Source organism: Pan troglodytes, chromosome 19 (assembly GCF_028858775.2).
Source record: "Pan troglodytes isolate AG18354 chromosome 19, NHGRI_mPanTro3-v2.0_pri, whole genome shotgun sequence".
Lineage (NCBI taxonomy): Eukaryota > Metazoa > Chordata > Mammalia > Primates > Hominidae > Pan > Pan troglodytes.
The window spans coordinates 20,345,757-20,360,470 of record NC_072417.2 but is presented as its reverse complement, the minus strand read 5'-3'; the positions used below and the strand labels follow the sequence as shown (position 1 = coordinate 20,360,470).

General features: G+C 52.7%; 1 protein-coding gene across 1 annotated transcript; it reads left to right on the top strand.

Annotated features, from left to right (window-relative positions):
- The first annotated feature begins 1,084 nt into the window (after window positions 1-1,084).
- TBX21 (T-box transcription factor 21) lies at window positions 1,085-14,054 on the top strand. The gene is made up of 6 exons (XM_001173500.6): window positions 1,085-1,852; window positions 10,535-10,689; window positions 10,997-11,118; window positions 12,127-12,285; window positions 12,414-12,475; window positions 12,680-14,054. The coding sequence occupies exons 1-6, from the start codon at window positions 1,362-1,364 to the stop codon at window positions 13,296-13,298; spliced, it is 1,608 nt and encodes a 535-aa protein (XP_001173500.2). The 5' UTR covers window positions 1,085-1,361; the 3' UTR covers window positions 13,299-14,054.
- Window positions 14,055-14,714: the final 660 nt, after the last annotated feature.

Here is a 14,714-nt window from a genome sequence, read left to right as displayed (position 1 = left end):
GCTTAAATTTCCTATATAAGCATGTTTCATCTTTATACACAGGAAAACTCCCAATGATGCTATTTTCAATTGAGGGGGGGAAACGGATAGTTTTCATCATAAAAGGAGTCTAATACATTAGTTAACATAAAAGGAAAATGGAGAAAGAAAAGCCTCCATCGTCCTATCTCCGAGGCAGCCCTTCAGAGCATGTGGTGGGTTTCCTTCCTGTCAGCCGGCTCTGAATCTGTTCAAAGCAGCTTTTCCATCCAGGTATAATAATAGATTGGAAAGTGCTGCACACGTACACCCTCTCATGTAAGGCTTGCAGCCCCCCTGAAAAGTAGATCTGTTTATTTCCCCCAGTCTATGGATGAGGCACGTGAGGTTGACTTTCAGGCAAGGAAAATGACTTGCCTGGGTCACATATACCTGGCAGGCAGAGCCAGACCTGGGACTCTCAGCACTGGCAGCCCAATGCTACTTCCAGTGCCCATGACTGCCATGCAGGGTAGGGGAGCTTTTGTGGGCCCTGCAAACCCCTGGCTGCTGCTGATGCAGTGCGCTTTAAGGAACATTTCCTGTTGTCCGTCAGGTTCCAGGTCTGCCCCCAGGGCTAGAGCTACAAGATGCAGCCAACTCAGCACAAGTGGACCTCTGGTGGGGAGAAAGAGGGCAACCCGAAAGGTCACTTAGCACAGAGTCTGGGCACACAGTAGGTATCAATAAAGATCGATTGAATGTTCATGGTCAAAGTTGCTTCTAGTGTGCCCGTGCTCTGAGCCTCTGAGTGCCAGGAGAATGCCCAGCGAGTCCCACTTGGGCCATCTCGGAAGGCTTCCTGTAGGAGAGGGCCTTTGAGCTGAGACTTCAAAGCTGGGCTGAATTTCCCCGAGGGTCCAGAAGAAAGCCACGGGCTGGTGTGTCAGGCGGCGGAGCTGACACTCCCAGAAAGCAAGATCTTCGAACTACAGGGTGCGCGCGGGCTCTCGCTTCTCTCCACCATGGGGGGCCCTGCAGTACTCGCCAAGAGCGTAGAATTTGCCTAGTATTAGCCACGAGAGGGCGGGGTGGGGCGAGGCGGAGCAGGGCCGAGGTGGCGGAGTTGGGGGGAGCCGGAGAGCTTCATAAAGCCACAGCAAAGCGCTGCGACTCTAGTGACAGCGGCCCGCTGGAGAGGAAGCCCGAGAGCTGCCGCGCGCCTGCCGGACGAGGGCGTAGAAGCCAGGCGTCAGAGCCCGGGCTCCGGCGGGGTCCCCCACCCGGCCCTCGGGTCCCCCGCCCCCTGCTCCCTGCTCCCTGCCCATCCCAGCCCACGCGACCCTCTCGCGCGCGGAGGGGCGGGTCCTCGACGGCTACGGGAAGGTGCCAGCCCGCCCCGGATGGGCATCGTGGAGCCGGGTTGCGGAGACATGCTGACGGGCACCGAGCCGATGCCGGGGAGCGACGAGGGCCGGGCGCCTGGCGCCGACCCGCAGCACCGCTACTTCTACCCGGAGCCGGGCGCGCAGGACGCGGACAAGCGTCGCGGGGGCGGCAGCCTGGGGTCTCCCTACCCGGGGGGCGCCTTGGTGCCCGCCCCGCCGAGCCGCTTCCTTGGAGCCTACGCCTACCCGCCGCGACCCCAGGCGGCCGGCTTCCCCGGCGCGGGCGAGTCCTTCCCGCCGCCCGCGGACGCCGAGGGCTACCAGCCGGGCGAGGGCTACGCCGCCCCGGACCCGCGCGCCGGGCTCTACCCGGGGCCGCGTGAGGACTATGCGCTACCCGCGGGGCTGGAGGTGTCGGGGAAACTGAGGGTCGCGCTCAACAACCACCTGTTGTGGTCCAAGTTTAATCAGCACCAGACAGAGATGATCATCACCAAGCAGGGACGGTGAGTGCGGCGCGCCGGCCCTCGGGGCCTCTGTGCCCCCGCCGGAACAAGAACGTCTCGTCTGTTTTTCTGGCTCGACAATGCTTCTGACTCCGTGTCCCTCACTGCTTTGGCTTCAGCGTAGGGAGACAGGGGAATGGGGTTGTTAGGAGGACAGGGAAAGCTCAGGAGGGGCGTCTGTGCCCAGGCTGTTGCACCAACAGCCAGAGGACTCACAAGGGAGACGGGTGAGTGCGGGACAGTGAGAAGTCACCTTGATTTAGGGGAAGGGTGACTGTGGCTTCACCTAGAATTGGTGTGCGCCCCTGCCCCACTCTCTACTGTAGAGGAGTCGCAGCGGGCAGTGAAAGCCTGTGCTCTGGGCGGACAGGACGCCTGGGCCTCCTGTGTGGGAAACTGGAGGGGAAGAGAGCCCCTTATCTCCGGGCCCCCTGCGCCCACCTCCCCCGGCTCCTTTGCTGCTGGTGTGCTCAGGTCAGCTTTAGTGGTGGTGGTGGTGGTGGTAGCGGTGGTGGTGGTGTGTGTGTACGGGGGGAGATTGGGATTTGGTGACATGGAGAAGCAGTCGCCAAGTTTCCTTTCCGGTCTTACTTTGAGATCATATGTCTGGTGTGTGTGTGGGGGTGTGGGTGTGTGTGTGTGTGTGTGTGTGTGTATGGGGGCTAGTGCAGTAAAGCTTGTAGGGGGCACAGATCCCTTCCAGGCACAAATGCCCACGGGCTGGGCAGATGAAGCTCACCCAGGGGTCCAGCCTGGTAGCCAGCCCCACACTGCACCCTTTGAGGCTGGTCCAGTGAAAACCTTCCCCACACTCCTGTCCAGAAATTCACCGGTTCAGCCTGGAGAAGTGGGGAAGGGGTGTCCCATGGCTTCATGGCTCAGGGTTCCTGAGCCCCGTGCGTGATGGGGAGAGTTTGGGGCTGAGGGTGCTGCTTCCGGATAGAGCCTCCTGCGCAAGGAAAGAAACAGAAACCTGCGACTTGTGTGGTATTTGTTTAGTAAGCAACCCCCGGAGTGGACTGTGTCTGATGTGGGCTGTGCGCACCCACCCTTCCCAGCGCGGCCCATGTGAGCAGGGGACCAGCGAGGACCAGTGTGGAAGGGCTGTTGTCATTGGTGGACCTGGGATGCTGGGTCCCAGGTCCGAGAGGTGTGGATACCAAACGTGGGGCTTGGGGTGGAGGGGAGAGGGAAAAGGCCATGTTGGACCCCAGAGGTTGGTATTCGATCTGGGCATTGCTGGAACATTCTTCCCGCCAGATGATTTTTGTGGGGTAGCCTGGTACTGGGGAACCTGTTGCCAGCCACAACTGGCTTCAAGTTACTGAGCTGTTCCACTTTCCCTGGGATGAACCCAGGAAAGTTGGCGTGTTCTTTGATGGCTCAGCCTTCATCTCTTAAGCCTTCTGATAATTCCTCTCTGCTCCCCCCAACCCTAGTCACCCTTTGAGTGTACCCAGACACAGCCCAAGCTTCTGGTCCCAATGTGTCTGAATTGGAAGGGACCCAGAAGATCCTGTCCCTCTCACTGCACAGACAGGGAAACAGGCCCAGAGATAGCAAGAGACTCTTCCAAGGTCACACAACACACTCATTGCAGGCAGAGCTGGCACTACAGCCCAGATAGTATTTGCCTGGGTTTCTTTCTCTGGCCCCCTACGGCCACCAGTAAAAACAGCCACCCACGCTCTCTAAAGGCCCTGATGCATTCAGAGTGCTTTCACTTCCATTATTTCACTGTGCGTTAGGTAGGCCAAGCAGTCTCCCCATTTTACAGTTGAGGTCACTGAGTTGCAGGGACAGCTAGGGGCTTGCACTCCATCACACAGCAGACCAGAAGTGGGGCATCTTAACCTTCCACTCTGTTGTGTGGTCAGGAGGCCTTCCCACCCTGGGCCCTTGCTGGGGTCTCCCCACAGCCTCTGCCAGGCCTCTGCCTCCTCCTGCCAGTCTTGAGGGATGGGGTGGATGGAGCATCAGCCAGCACTCTAGGGAGTTGGCCAGTGCTAGGGGGCTGCCTCTCTGCCTGTAGAGCCAGCTTCAGGGAGGCTGTAGAGCACTTCAGGGAGGCACTTGAGGGGATGATTCTCGAAGTGTGTATCACCATCTCTACTCCCATGGCCTCCTTCCCTTGGTGTTCCTGCTGAGTAATTCTCACTTGACAAGTTTTTTTGTCCCCCTTTTAGATACATACACTTACATTTTTTTATTATGAAAAATTCCACTACATACAAACATGGACAGAAGAATGTAACAGACTTCCATCCCCAGCTTCCACAGTTGTCAATATGGGTCCAATCTTGTTTCTGCATCCTCACTTCGCTTCTTCTGTCTGCAACTATATTAGTAATATAGTAATTACTAAGTACATTCTAGATATTATTTTATCTCTGCACCTCTAAAAATGGCTTTTTAAAATGAATGCAATACCATTAGCAAACCTGAAAAGAATTTCCTAAATATCACCAAGCTTCTCTGATTGCTTCATAAATGTGTGTGTGTGTGTTTTCCAATCCTCACACTTTTTGCTCCATTCTGAGGGGCTCCATACGTGGGGTCCCTGTTGAAGGAGGCAGTGGCTCTTCACTGTTTCTTTTGGTGCTTTTTCTTGGATCAGGCTTCATAGACCCCACGCTGCCATGGAGGGGACAGAGGACACACAACCCCAATTCAGTCCCAGCAGCCCCAGGTTACCTCCATACCTTCTCAGCTTGGGCTCCTGAGATCTGGGAAATCAGTGGCCATTTCCTCTCAAAACAGGCTTTTGGGCTTATAGCACAGCTTCCTTTCCATCCTCCTGCTTTTGTGGGCTGGCCTATCCCTCCGTGGGTTCCAGTGACCCACCAGTCACACCACATCACCCATGACCTTCTTCCTTTTTGAAAGGTTCTCCCACCTCAGGCCCACCTACAGCCTACAGCCCCAGGGCTTTTTGCCTTGAGCTGACTCACGCCGTCCCGGATTCTTCCTCTCCCACCCACCCTGGATCTATCCCTCGGTATTGACCAGCGCCAGTGGCATGCTCTTCCCAACGGGCAGAAATGGGGCAGGGCACAGGGGGTGATTCCTGGGTCTGGAGATTGATCAAGGCAGCTCAGATGGGGCTGAGAGAGGGGAACTGAGAACAAAACGGTGGATTATCCCAGTAGGAGACTTTGGTGTCTACGTTTGTGTCTGGAGATTTGGGGCAGCCTGATAATGCCCCACACAGGCTTGTGCGAGGGTTTCTGTGTGGCAGTGTGTGTGTGTTGCGAATGTGTTGGCGAGTATATAATAGTTGATGGTAGACATTCTCAGTAGAGGAAGAGAGAGGCCTGTGTCTCTGTGGGTGTGTGGGTGTGTATTAATTGCTGGCAATCCCCACTTTCTGGGTGTGATTGGTTGATTATTATAATTAAGATAACTTTGGGTAGCTGTGTTGTGTTAAGCTCAATTTGCATTTGGATTTGTGCATGTGAAGATAGAGGTTGGTAAAACAACAATTTCAGTCCCACACTGTCCTTGCTATTCTCACAGTCATTACAATTTTTTTCTTGTCTCCACTTTCCCAACTCCAAGAACTTTAATTTTTTTATTTGTAATATTTTTCATGGGCCAGGAAGTGGACTTGAACCTCCCACATAGATAACTTTAGTCGATAACTTTCTACATCTTTTTTTTTTTTTTTTGAGATGGAGTCTCACTCTGTCCCCCAGGCTGGAGTGCAGTGGCTCAATCTTGGCTCACTGCAACCTGCACCTCCCAGGTTCAAGTGATTCTCCTGCCTCAGCCTCCCAAGTAGCTGGGATTACAGGCAGAAGCCACCAAGCCCAGCTAATTTATGTATTTTTAGTAGAGACGGGGTTTCGCCATGTTGGCCAGGCTGGTCCCAAACACCTGACTTCAAGTGATCCCTCGCCTCGGCCTCTCAAAGTGCTGGGATTACAGGTGTGAGCCACCGCACCTGGCCCAACTTTTCAGATCTTAAAAAATTTTTTTTAATTTATTTTTTATGGAGACAGAATATTACTGTGTTGCCCAGGCTGGTCTCAAATCCCTGATCTCAAGCAATCTCCCGCCTCAGCCTCCCAAAGTGCTGGGATTACAGGCATGAGCCACTGTGCCCAGCTAAAAACATTTTTTTTTAGGCTTAAGCATGCTTAACTGGTTTCATTTGTCTTGGGGCAAGTGAAAACAACTTTAATTAAAATTTTTTTTTTTAATGAGACATGGTCTTGCTCTGTCACCCACGCTGGAGTGCAGTGGTGTGATTATGGCTCACTGCAGCCTCAACCTGCTGGGCTCAAGCAATCCTCCCATCCCAGCCTCCTGAGAAACTGAGACTATAGGCACACATCACCATGTCCGGCTAATTGTTTCTATTTTTTGTAGAGATGGGGTCTCACTATGTTGCCCAGGCTGCAGCTTTGCTTTTTGTCTGGCTGTTTGCCAGTGGCTGTCTGAGTCTATTAAGTGGATCTGAGGTTGGTAAGACGAGGAGTTCCCTTGATGCCCAAGCACATTTTGTACTTTGGTAGGTACGACACATTGCCAGAATACCCTCCCAAAAGGTGCTACCAATTTACGCCCGCACCAATAGTCTATGAGAGGACCCATTTTCTCACAGCCTCATCAGCAGTAGATATTATCACTTTTTTTTTTTTTTTTGAGACAAAGTCTCGTTCTGTTGCCCAGGCTGAAGTGCAGTGGCATGATCTCTGCTCACTGCAACCTCCGCCTCCCAGGTTCAAGCGATTCTCCCACCTCAGCCTCCCAAGTAGCTGGGATTACCGGCATGCACCACCATGCCTGGCTAATTTTTGTATTTTTAATAGAGATGGGGTTTCACCATGTTACCCAGGCTGGTCTCAAACTCCTGACCTCAGGTGATCCACCTGCCTCGGCCTCCCAAAGTGCTGGGATTACAGGCGTGAGCCACCACGCCGGGCCAATATTATCAATTTTTAAACATTGACCAATACGACTGAGAAGAACTATCTATCTCCTTGCTATTTTAATTTGCACTTAATTACAGTGAAGCAGAGCCTGTGCCAGGAGCTCCGAATCTGGGAGAGGTATGACGACCCTGTGAACCATCCCAAGGCTACTTAGTTCTTAGGGCCAGCAGAGGAATTTGGGGTCTTGGACCCTGTCTTATGAGGGTGGGATGGTAAGTGGCCTTTAGGGAGGCTCAATTTGGCACCAGACCCATCACCACTCTCGGTTCCTTCCCAGCAAAGTGTCATGTAAATCAGGGGCTATTTTGGGATTCCAGCTGGTGGTGATTCTAGACTTTTAGGGAGAAACCGAGATCTCCTTTCTCTTCTCCCTTTTCCCCAGCCTCTTCCTGTGTCTCCTTCATTTCCCTCTACTAGTGATAAAAACAGGATGAGCTGGGCATGGTGGTGAGCACCTATAACCCCGCTCGGGTGACTCGGGAGGCCAAGGCAGGAGGATTGCCTGTGCCCAGGCATTTGAGCAGAGCCTGTGCAGCATAGCAGACTCCATCTCTTAAAAAAAAATCAGTATGGCCTGGGCGCGGTGGCTCACCCCTGTAATCCCAGCACTTTGGGAGGTCGAGGCCAGTGGATCACCTGAGGTCAGGAGTTCGAGATCAGCTTGATTAACATGGTGAAACCCTGTCTCTACTAAAAGTACAAAAATTAGCCAGGTGTGGTGGCGGGCGCCTGTAGTCCCAGCTACTCGGGAGGCTGAGGCAGGAGAATAATGGCGTGAACCTTGGAGGCGGAGCTTGCAGTGAGCCAAGATCACACCACTGCACTACAGCCTGGGCAACAGAGCGAGACTCCGTCTCAAAAAAAAAAAAAAAATTAGCCAGGCGCAGTGTTGGGTGCCTGTAGTCAAGGAGAATCTCTTGAACCTGGGAGGCAGAGGTTGCAGTGAGCCGAGATCACACCACTGCACTCCAGCCTGGGGGACAGAGCGAGACTCTGTCTAAAAAAAAAGAAAAGAAAAAAAAAGAAAGAAAAAAATGAATATGAAGAAATGGGGACCACAGAGCACAGCATGCACTCTGCAGTCAGAAGACCTCACCTCTGCTCTCCCACCAAGGACCGTCACCAAACCTCTCGGAGCATCAGTTTCTTCAAATATAAAATTGGAAATAACATTTTATGTTTTTTTTTTTTTCTTTGAGATGGAGTCTCACACTTTTGCCCAGGCTGGAGTGCAGTGGCGCCATCTCGGGTCACCGCAACCTTCGCCTCCCAGGTTCAAGCGATTCTCCTTGCCTCAGCCTCCAAAGTAGCTGGGACTACAGGTGCATGCCACCACACCAGGCTAATTTTCTGTATTTTTAGTAGATATGGGGTTTCACTATGTTGGCCAGGCTGGTCTCGAACTCCTGAGCTCAGGAAATCCACCCTCCTCGGCCTCCCAAAGTGCTGGGATTACGAGTGTGAGCCACTGTGCCGGGCCATCTTTCGAACTTTTTAACAGCTTTCAGAGGAAAGATGGACAGGAGTTAGACTCTCCATTTACATGTGAAGAAACTGAGATTTGGGCTGGGTGCAGTGGCCCATGTCTATAATCCCAGCACTTTGGAAACCTGAGGCGGGTGGATCACTTGAGGTCAGGAGTTCGAGACCAACTTGGCCAACGTGAAACTCCATCTCTACTAAAAATACAAAAATTAGCCGGGTATGGTGGCACATGCCTGTAGTCCCAGCTCTTGGGAGGCTGAGGCAGGAGAATCACTTGAACCTGGAAGGTGGAGGTTAGAGTGAGCTGAGATCACGCCACTGCACTCCAGGCTGCATGACAGAGCGAAACTCCATTTCAAAAAGAAACTGAGATTTGGCTTGAGAATTAACTTATCCAGGGTCATAGGGTAGTAATCTATTTTTCTCAACTCAGGAAAGTCAGGGGAAGACAGGCGTGTGACAGCACCCTTCTAGGACACCTTCCCAAGGTTGTTAGGTAAGTTGTCCTGGGGACCTCTGGGGATTAGAAGTCCCTCAAAAACAGTTCCTAGGCCCCTGGAACCCTCCCTCCTCCAGGTTTCCTGACTCAGATAGGTCCCTTTTTCCTCATCCTTCAGGGCTTCTCATGAGAGGAGGGGGAAGTGTGTGGAAATGAAAAATAATTCTGATGAGGATTAGCTTCTGCCATTCTGAAAACTCTGCTCTTCCTGCTTGTGTTAGAAGAGAAAGGCTAAGCCATTGGAGCTGGTGATGGAACTGGTGCTGGTGGAGGTGGTGGTTGTAGTGACGGTACTACTGGTGGTGGTTGTGATGGTGAAGGTGGTGGCTGTAGATGGTGGTGCCCGTAGATGGTGGTGCCCGTGCTGGTGCTGGTGGAGATCGTGGTTATCGTGATGGTGGAGGGGGCAGCTGTAGTGACGGTGGTTGTGATGGTGGTGATGGGTGGTTACAGTGCTACTGGTGGTGATGGTGCTGGTTGTAGTGGTGGTGGTGACGGGGATAGTGAAGGTGTTAGTGGTGGAGATGGTGATGGTAGAAGAGTGCTTCTTTTCTGAATCTGTTACTCTGGCACAATAGCGGAATCATACAGCATCCCACCCCCTAACTTCCTCTACTTTTCCTGGAAACAAGGACTTTGAACATGAGACCCGTGTTCAATAGAGCCTTCTTTCAGGTGGATGGGAAGCTCCCTGTTCAACTAGGATGTGTGCAACTTCTCTAAAGGCTGAGGGCAGGCTATACCGCAGGTGGCAGACCCAGGAGCATGGGAGAGGGAGGGCCTGTGAGTGGGTGTCATGGGTCTGGGAGTGTGTTAGCACTGTGAGAGCCACGGCAGAGAGGGTGGCTGAGGAACTGAGGCGTGAGGACCTTCCAGGAACTGCCTGTGGAGAGCTGGTGGTGCCCCCTCCTAGGAAGCAGCTAAGGTTAGAGACAGGGGTGTGCAGGTAGATGTCGAGCAACTGACCCTCTAAAAGAACATTTTAAAAAACTCTGATTTGTAGTGTTTGCTGATCCCTGTGGTGTAAATACTCCTGCTATGGATGATTTCAAGCGACTCATGTGAGTCATTGAACACAGAGCTGGGAAGAGACGCACAGTGCACTGTGATTTAGTACCTCCTCCATGCAGCTGCGATAGACGGAAGTAACCTCGACAGCACAGACAATAGTAAAACGTAAAATAACTGAGCAGTGATGATTTTTTAGTTTTTACTCCTTTTTTTTTTTTTTTTTTTTTGAGATGGAGACTTGCTCTTGTCATCCAGGCTGGAGGGGGGTGGCGCGATCTCAGCTCACTGTAACCTCTGCCTCCTGGGTTCAAGCCATTCTCCTGCCTCAGCCTCCTGAGTAGCTAGGATTACAGGCACCCACCACCACACCCAGCTATTTTTGTTGTTGTTGTTGTACTTTTTAGTAGAGACGGGGTTTTGCCATGTTGGCCAGGCTGGTCTCGAACTCCTGACCTCAGGTGATCCGGCCGCCTTGGCCTCTCAAAGTGCTGGGATTACAGGCATGAGCCACTGTGCCGGGCCTACTTTGACTGTTAATATGTCTTGAATTGCAAGTTTATATAATTTAATTTTTAATTGTGGCTGTGTTTAACCACTGGTTGGCAAACTCCCTAAACACCTTCCAGCTGGTTCTTGTGAGTGGGAGGAAGCCGGCTACAGCACACCACTGATGCCTGGGCACTGTTGCAGGGGGTACTGGCTGTCAAGCTGGAGCTGATGGGTGCTGGGGGCTTTCTCTCTTCTCTCCAGGCGGATGTTCCCATTCCTGTCATTTACTGTGGCCGGGCTGGAGCCCACCAGCCACTACAGGATGTTTGTGGACGTGGTCTTGGTGGACCAGCACCACTGGCGGTACCAGAGCGGCAAGTGGGTGCAGTGTGGAAAGGCCGAGGGCAGCATGCCAGGTGCGCGCGCCCCTGGGAGTGGTGGGCTCTGTTTCGCTGGGACTGGGCGCCCCCTGGTGGGCCCACCAAGCCCCTACCCCTAATTCCTAGACCTTTAACCCCCCTCCCACTCCATCCCACGCCATTGCATCCCTCCTGTTTCTGGCTTCCTGCTTTGTTCTAGCCTGTCCTCTGCTGAGTCCTCTGCCCTTCCCTGCCTGGTCCTCCCCCTGTGTCCTTCCTTACGTCCCTCTCGGGACAGGCAAAGCCCTACATCACCAGGGTTCTGTCCCGGGGGCTGCATGTCAAAGAGGTGAACTGTCCACAGGAAACCGCCTGTACGTCCACCCGGACTCCCCCAACACAGGAGCGCACTGGATGCGCCAGGAAGTTTCATTTGGGAAACTAAAGCTCACAAACAACAAGGGGGCGTCCAACAATGTGACCCAGGTAGGACCTGCTCTTCAAAAGGTAGCCTCGCCCTGCTCCCCACCCTGGGTCTGAGACCTCCAAGGCCACAAGGGTCCTGCGGGGCCAGTTTGGTTCATTTTTTCTTCCTTCCTACAGGAAGGAAGGTTCGTTTTTCTTCTGTCCTAAAGGAAGGGTCATTTTTCTTCCTTCCTAAACTCTGGCTGTTTCTCACCCACCTTGGGAGGAAGATGAGATGGGATGAAGCTGAATCTTGGACGGGGGTCATATTCAGGCCACACAGGCCAACCCAGCCTCAGGGTTTCTTCACCAAATCATGGGTTGCCATTGCTCCGGCACCATGAAAGGCACAGAGTTGGCCCTGTGGTCCCAGGGAATAGATGCCGAGTTTCTCTAGGTTGAACAATCCTGTTAAAAGTGCCCTTGCTGGCTGGGTGTGGTGGCTCACACCCATAATCCCAGCACTTTGGGAGGCCAAGGCGGGTGGATCACAAGGTCAGGAGTTCAAGACCAGCCTGGCCAAGATGATGAAACCCCGTCTCTACTAAAAATACAAAAATTAGCCAAGCATGGTGGCGGGTGCCTGTAATCCCAGCTACTCAAGAGGCGGAGGCAGGAGAATCGCTTGAACCCGGGAGGCAGAGGTTGCAGTGAGCTGAGATCATGCCACTGCACTCCAGCCTGGGTGACAGAGTGAGACTCCGTCTCAAAAAAAAAAAAAAAAAAAAAAAAAAAAGAAAAAAGAAAAAAAAAGTGCCCTTGCCCTAAAGCCCTGTTTGTGCTGATACCTTGGTCTCAATTGACATCTGGAGGTAGAAGAGGGGGCAAGAGGCTAGAATTGGTGCCCCAAAGAGTCCAGACACTGGAGTTGGAAAGCTTGGGGGAAGTTACATGGTGGCAGAGCAGGGGAATGGACAGGATGACCTCAGGGTGCTTGCTAGCCTCACGTGGGGCCAGCTGTTGGTGGGGGTGATGGGATCCTCGAAATCCTTCCTCCCCACCCCTACAACCGTCTCGCTCTGTCTACAGATGATTGTGCTCCAGTCCCTCCATAAGTACCAGCCCCGGCTGCATATCGTTGAGGTGAACGACGGAGAGCCAGAGGCAGCCTGCAACGCTTCCAACACGCATATCTTTACTTTCCAAGAAACCCAGTTCATTGCCGTGACTGCCTACCAGAATGCCGAGGTGAGGGCTGCCTGAGCCCCGGTGGGGAGGAGGGCAGAGTGGGGCCCACTGTCTTCCTTGGGAGGGATTTGGAAAGTTCCCGAGCCCCAGACACAGGACTCAGGTGACTCTATTTCCCTTCTCTCTAGATTACTCAGCTGAAAATTGATAATAACCCCTTTGCCAAAGGATTCCGGGAGAACTTTGAGTCGTAAGTGCCTCTGGGTTCAACTCAGCTTTGGTCCCTCCTGAGACACATCCTCTCCCTGCCCCTGAAAACAGGAGGGTGGGGGACAGATGCTACAGGTGGGCAGGCCAGGGAAGGAGGGTCGGAGAAGGAATGTGTGAAACAGGTAGGCTCACAGGTGACTGGTTCTGCTGGTGACCCGTTTTCTTGCCTTCTATTTTTTTCTAGCATGTACACATCTGTTGACACCAGCATCCCCTCCCCGCCTGGACCCAACTGTCAATTCCTTGGGGGAGATCACTACTCTCCTCTCCTACCCAACCAATATCCTGTTCCCAGCCGCTTCTACCCCGACCTTCCTGGCCAGGCGAAGGATGTGGTTCCCCAGGCTTACTGGCTGGGGGCCCCCCGGGACCACAGCTATGAGGCTGAGTTTCGAGCAGTCAGCATGAAGCCTGCATTCTTGCCCTCTGCCCCTGGGCCCACCATGTCCTACTACCGAGGCCAGGAGGTCCTGGCACCTGGAGCTGGCTGGCCTGTGGCACCCCAGTACCCTCCCAAGATGGGCCCGGCCAGCTGGTTCCGCCCTATGCGGACTCTGCCCATGGAACCTGGCCCTGGAGGCTCAGAGGGACGGGGACCAGAGGACCAGGGTCCCCCCTTGGTGTGGACTGAGATTGCCCCCATCCGGCCGGAATCCAGTGATTCAGGACTGGGCGAAGGAGACTCTAAGAGGAGGCGCGTGTCCCCCTATCCTTCCAGTGGTGACAGCTCCTCCCCTGCTGGGGCCCCTTCTCCTTTTGATAAGGAAGCTGAAGGACAGTTTTATAACTATTTTCCCAACTGAGCAGATGACATGATGAAAGGACCAGAAACAGTGTTATTAGGTTGGAGGACACCGACTAATTTGGGAAACGGATGAAGGACTGAGAAGGCCCCCGCTCCCTCTGGCCCTTCTCTGTTTAGTAGTTGGTTGGGGAAGTGGGGCTCAAGAAGGATTTTGGGGTTCACCAGATGCTTCCTGGCCCACGATGAAACCTGAGAGGGGTGTCCCCTTGCCCCATCCTCTGCCCTAACTACAGTCGTTTACCTGGTGCTGCGTCTTGCTTTTGGTTTCCAGCTGGAGAAAAGAAGACGAGAAAGTCTTGGACATGAAGGAGCTTTTTGCATCTAGTGGGTGGGAGGGGTCAGGTGTGGGACATGGGAGCAGGAGACTCCATTTTCTTCCTCTGTACAGTAACTTTCAACCTTTTCGTTGGCATGTGTGTTAATCCCTGATCCAAAAAGAACAAATACACGTATATTATAACCATCAGCCCGCCAGGGTCAGGGAAAGGACTCACCTGACTTTGGACAGCTGGCCTGGGCTCCCCCTGCTCAAACACAGTGGGGATCAGAGAAAAGGGGCTGGAAAGGGGGGAATGGCCCACATCTCAAGAAGCAAGATATTGTTTGTGGTGGTTGTGTGTGGGTGTGTGTTTTTTCTTTTTCTTTCTTTTTATTTTTTTTGAATGGGGGAGGCTATTTATTGTACTGAGAGTGGTGTCTGGATATATTCCTTTTGTCTTCATCACTTTCTGAAAATAAACATAAAACTGTTGAATGTGCCTGCCTCAGTGCCAGCATGGGGGGACATGGATGGGGACTCAGTTGGGGTTGTACCCAAGCTGGTGTACCCAAGGTGTTCTGTCAGCTTTCATTTATGGGGAACCTGCTAAGACCCTGAAATGACTCCAGCTGAGTTACAGCAAGGCCACATGTCCTACCTTCAGCACTCAGAGGGTTGGTTGATGCTACCTCTTAAGGCATCTTGGGACGGTCAGAGAAGAATCCCTTGCCCTGTGTGCACCCTGACATTGAAAGGAGGGGTGTGAGGGCAAGGCCAAGGGCTGGACTGGGAGCGGGGGTGCAGGGCGCTGTGAGGCGGTGGCACTTGATTTTTCTTTGCATTTCTAGCAGCCCTCCACCTTTATCTCTAGGGTTATTCAAGGATTAAAGAAATAAATATAAAATGAGCCATGTGAAATTACCATTTTTGTAGGTCGAAAAGCCAAATATTAGCAATTTTATGTGACTCAAGCTAATACATGTAAAGGGTTTAAGAACATTGCCTGACAAACAGTAAGCACTCACTGTGTAAGCTACTGTTACCAACAGTTTCTAGCTGTTTCTGTCTGTCTTTTTATACACACTGAATTGTGTTTGTAAAATAATACATACTTTTTTTTTTTTTTTTTTTTTGAGACAGAGTTTTGCTCTTGTT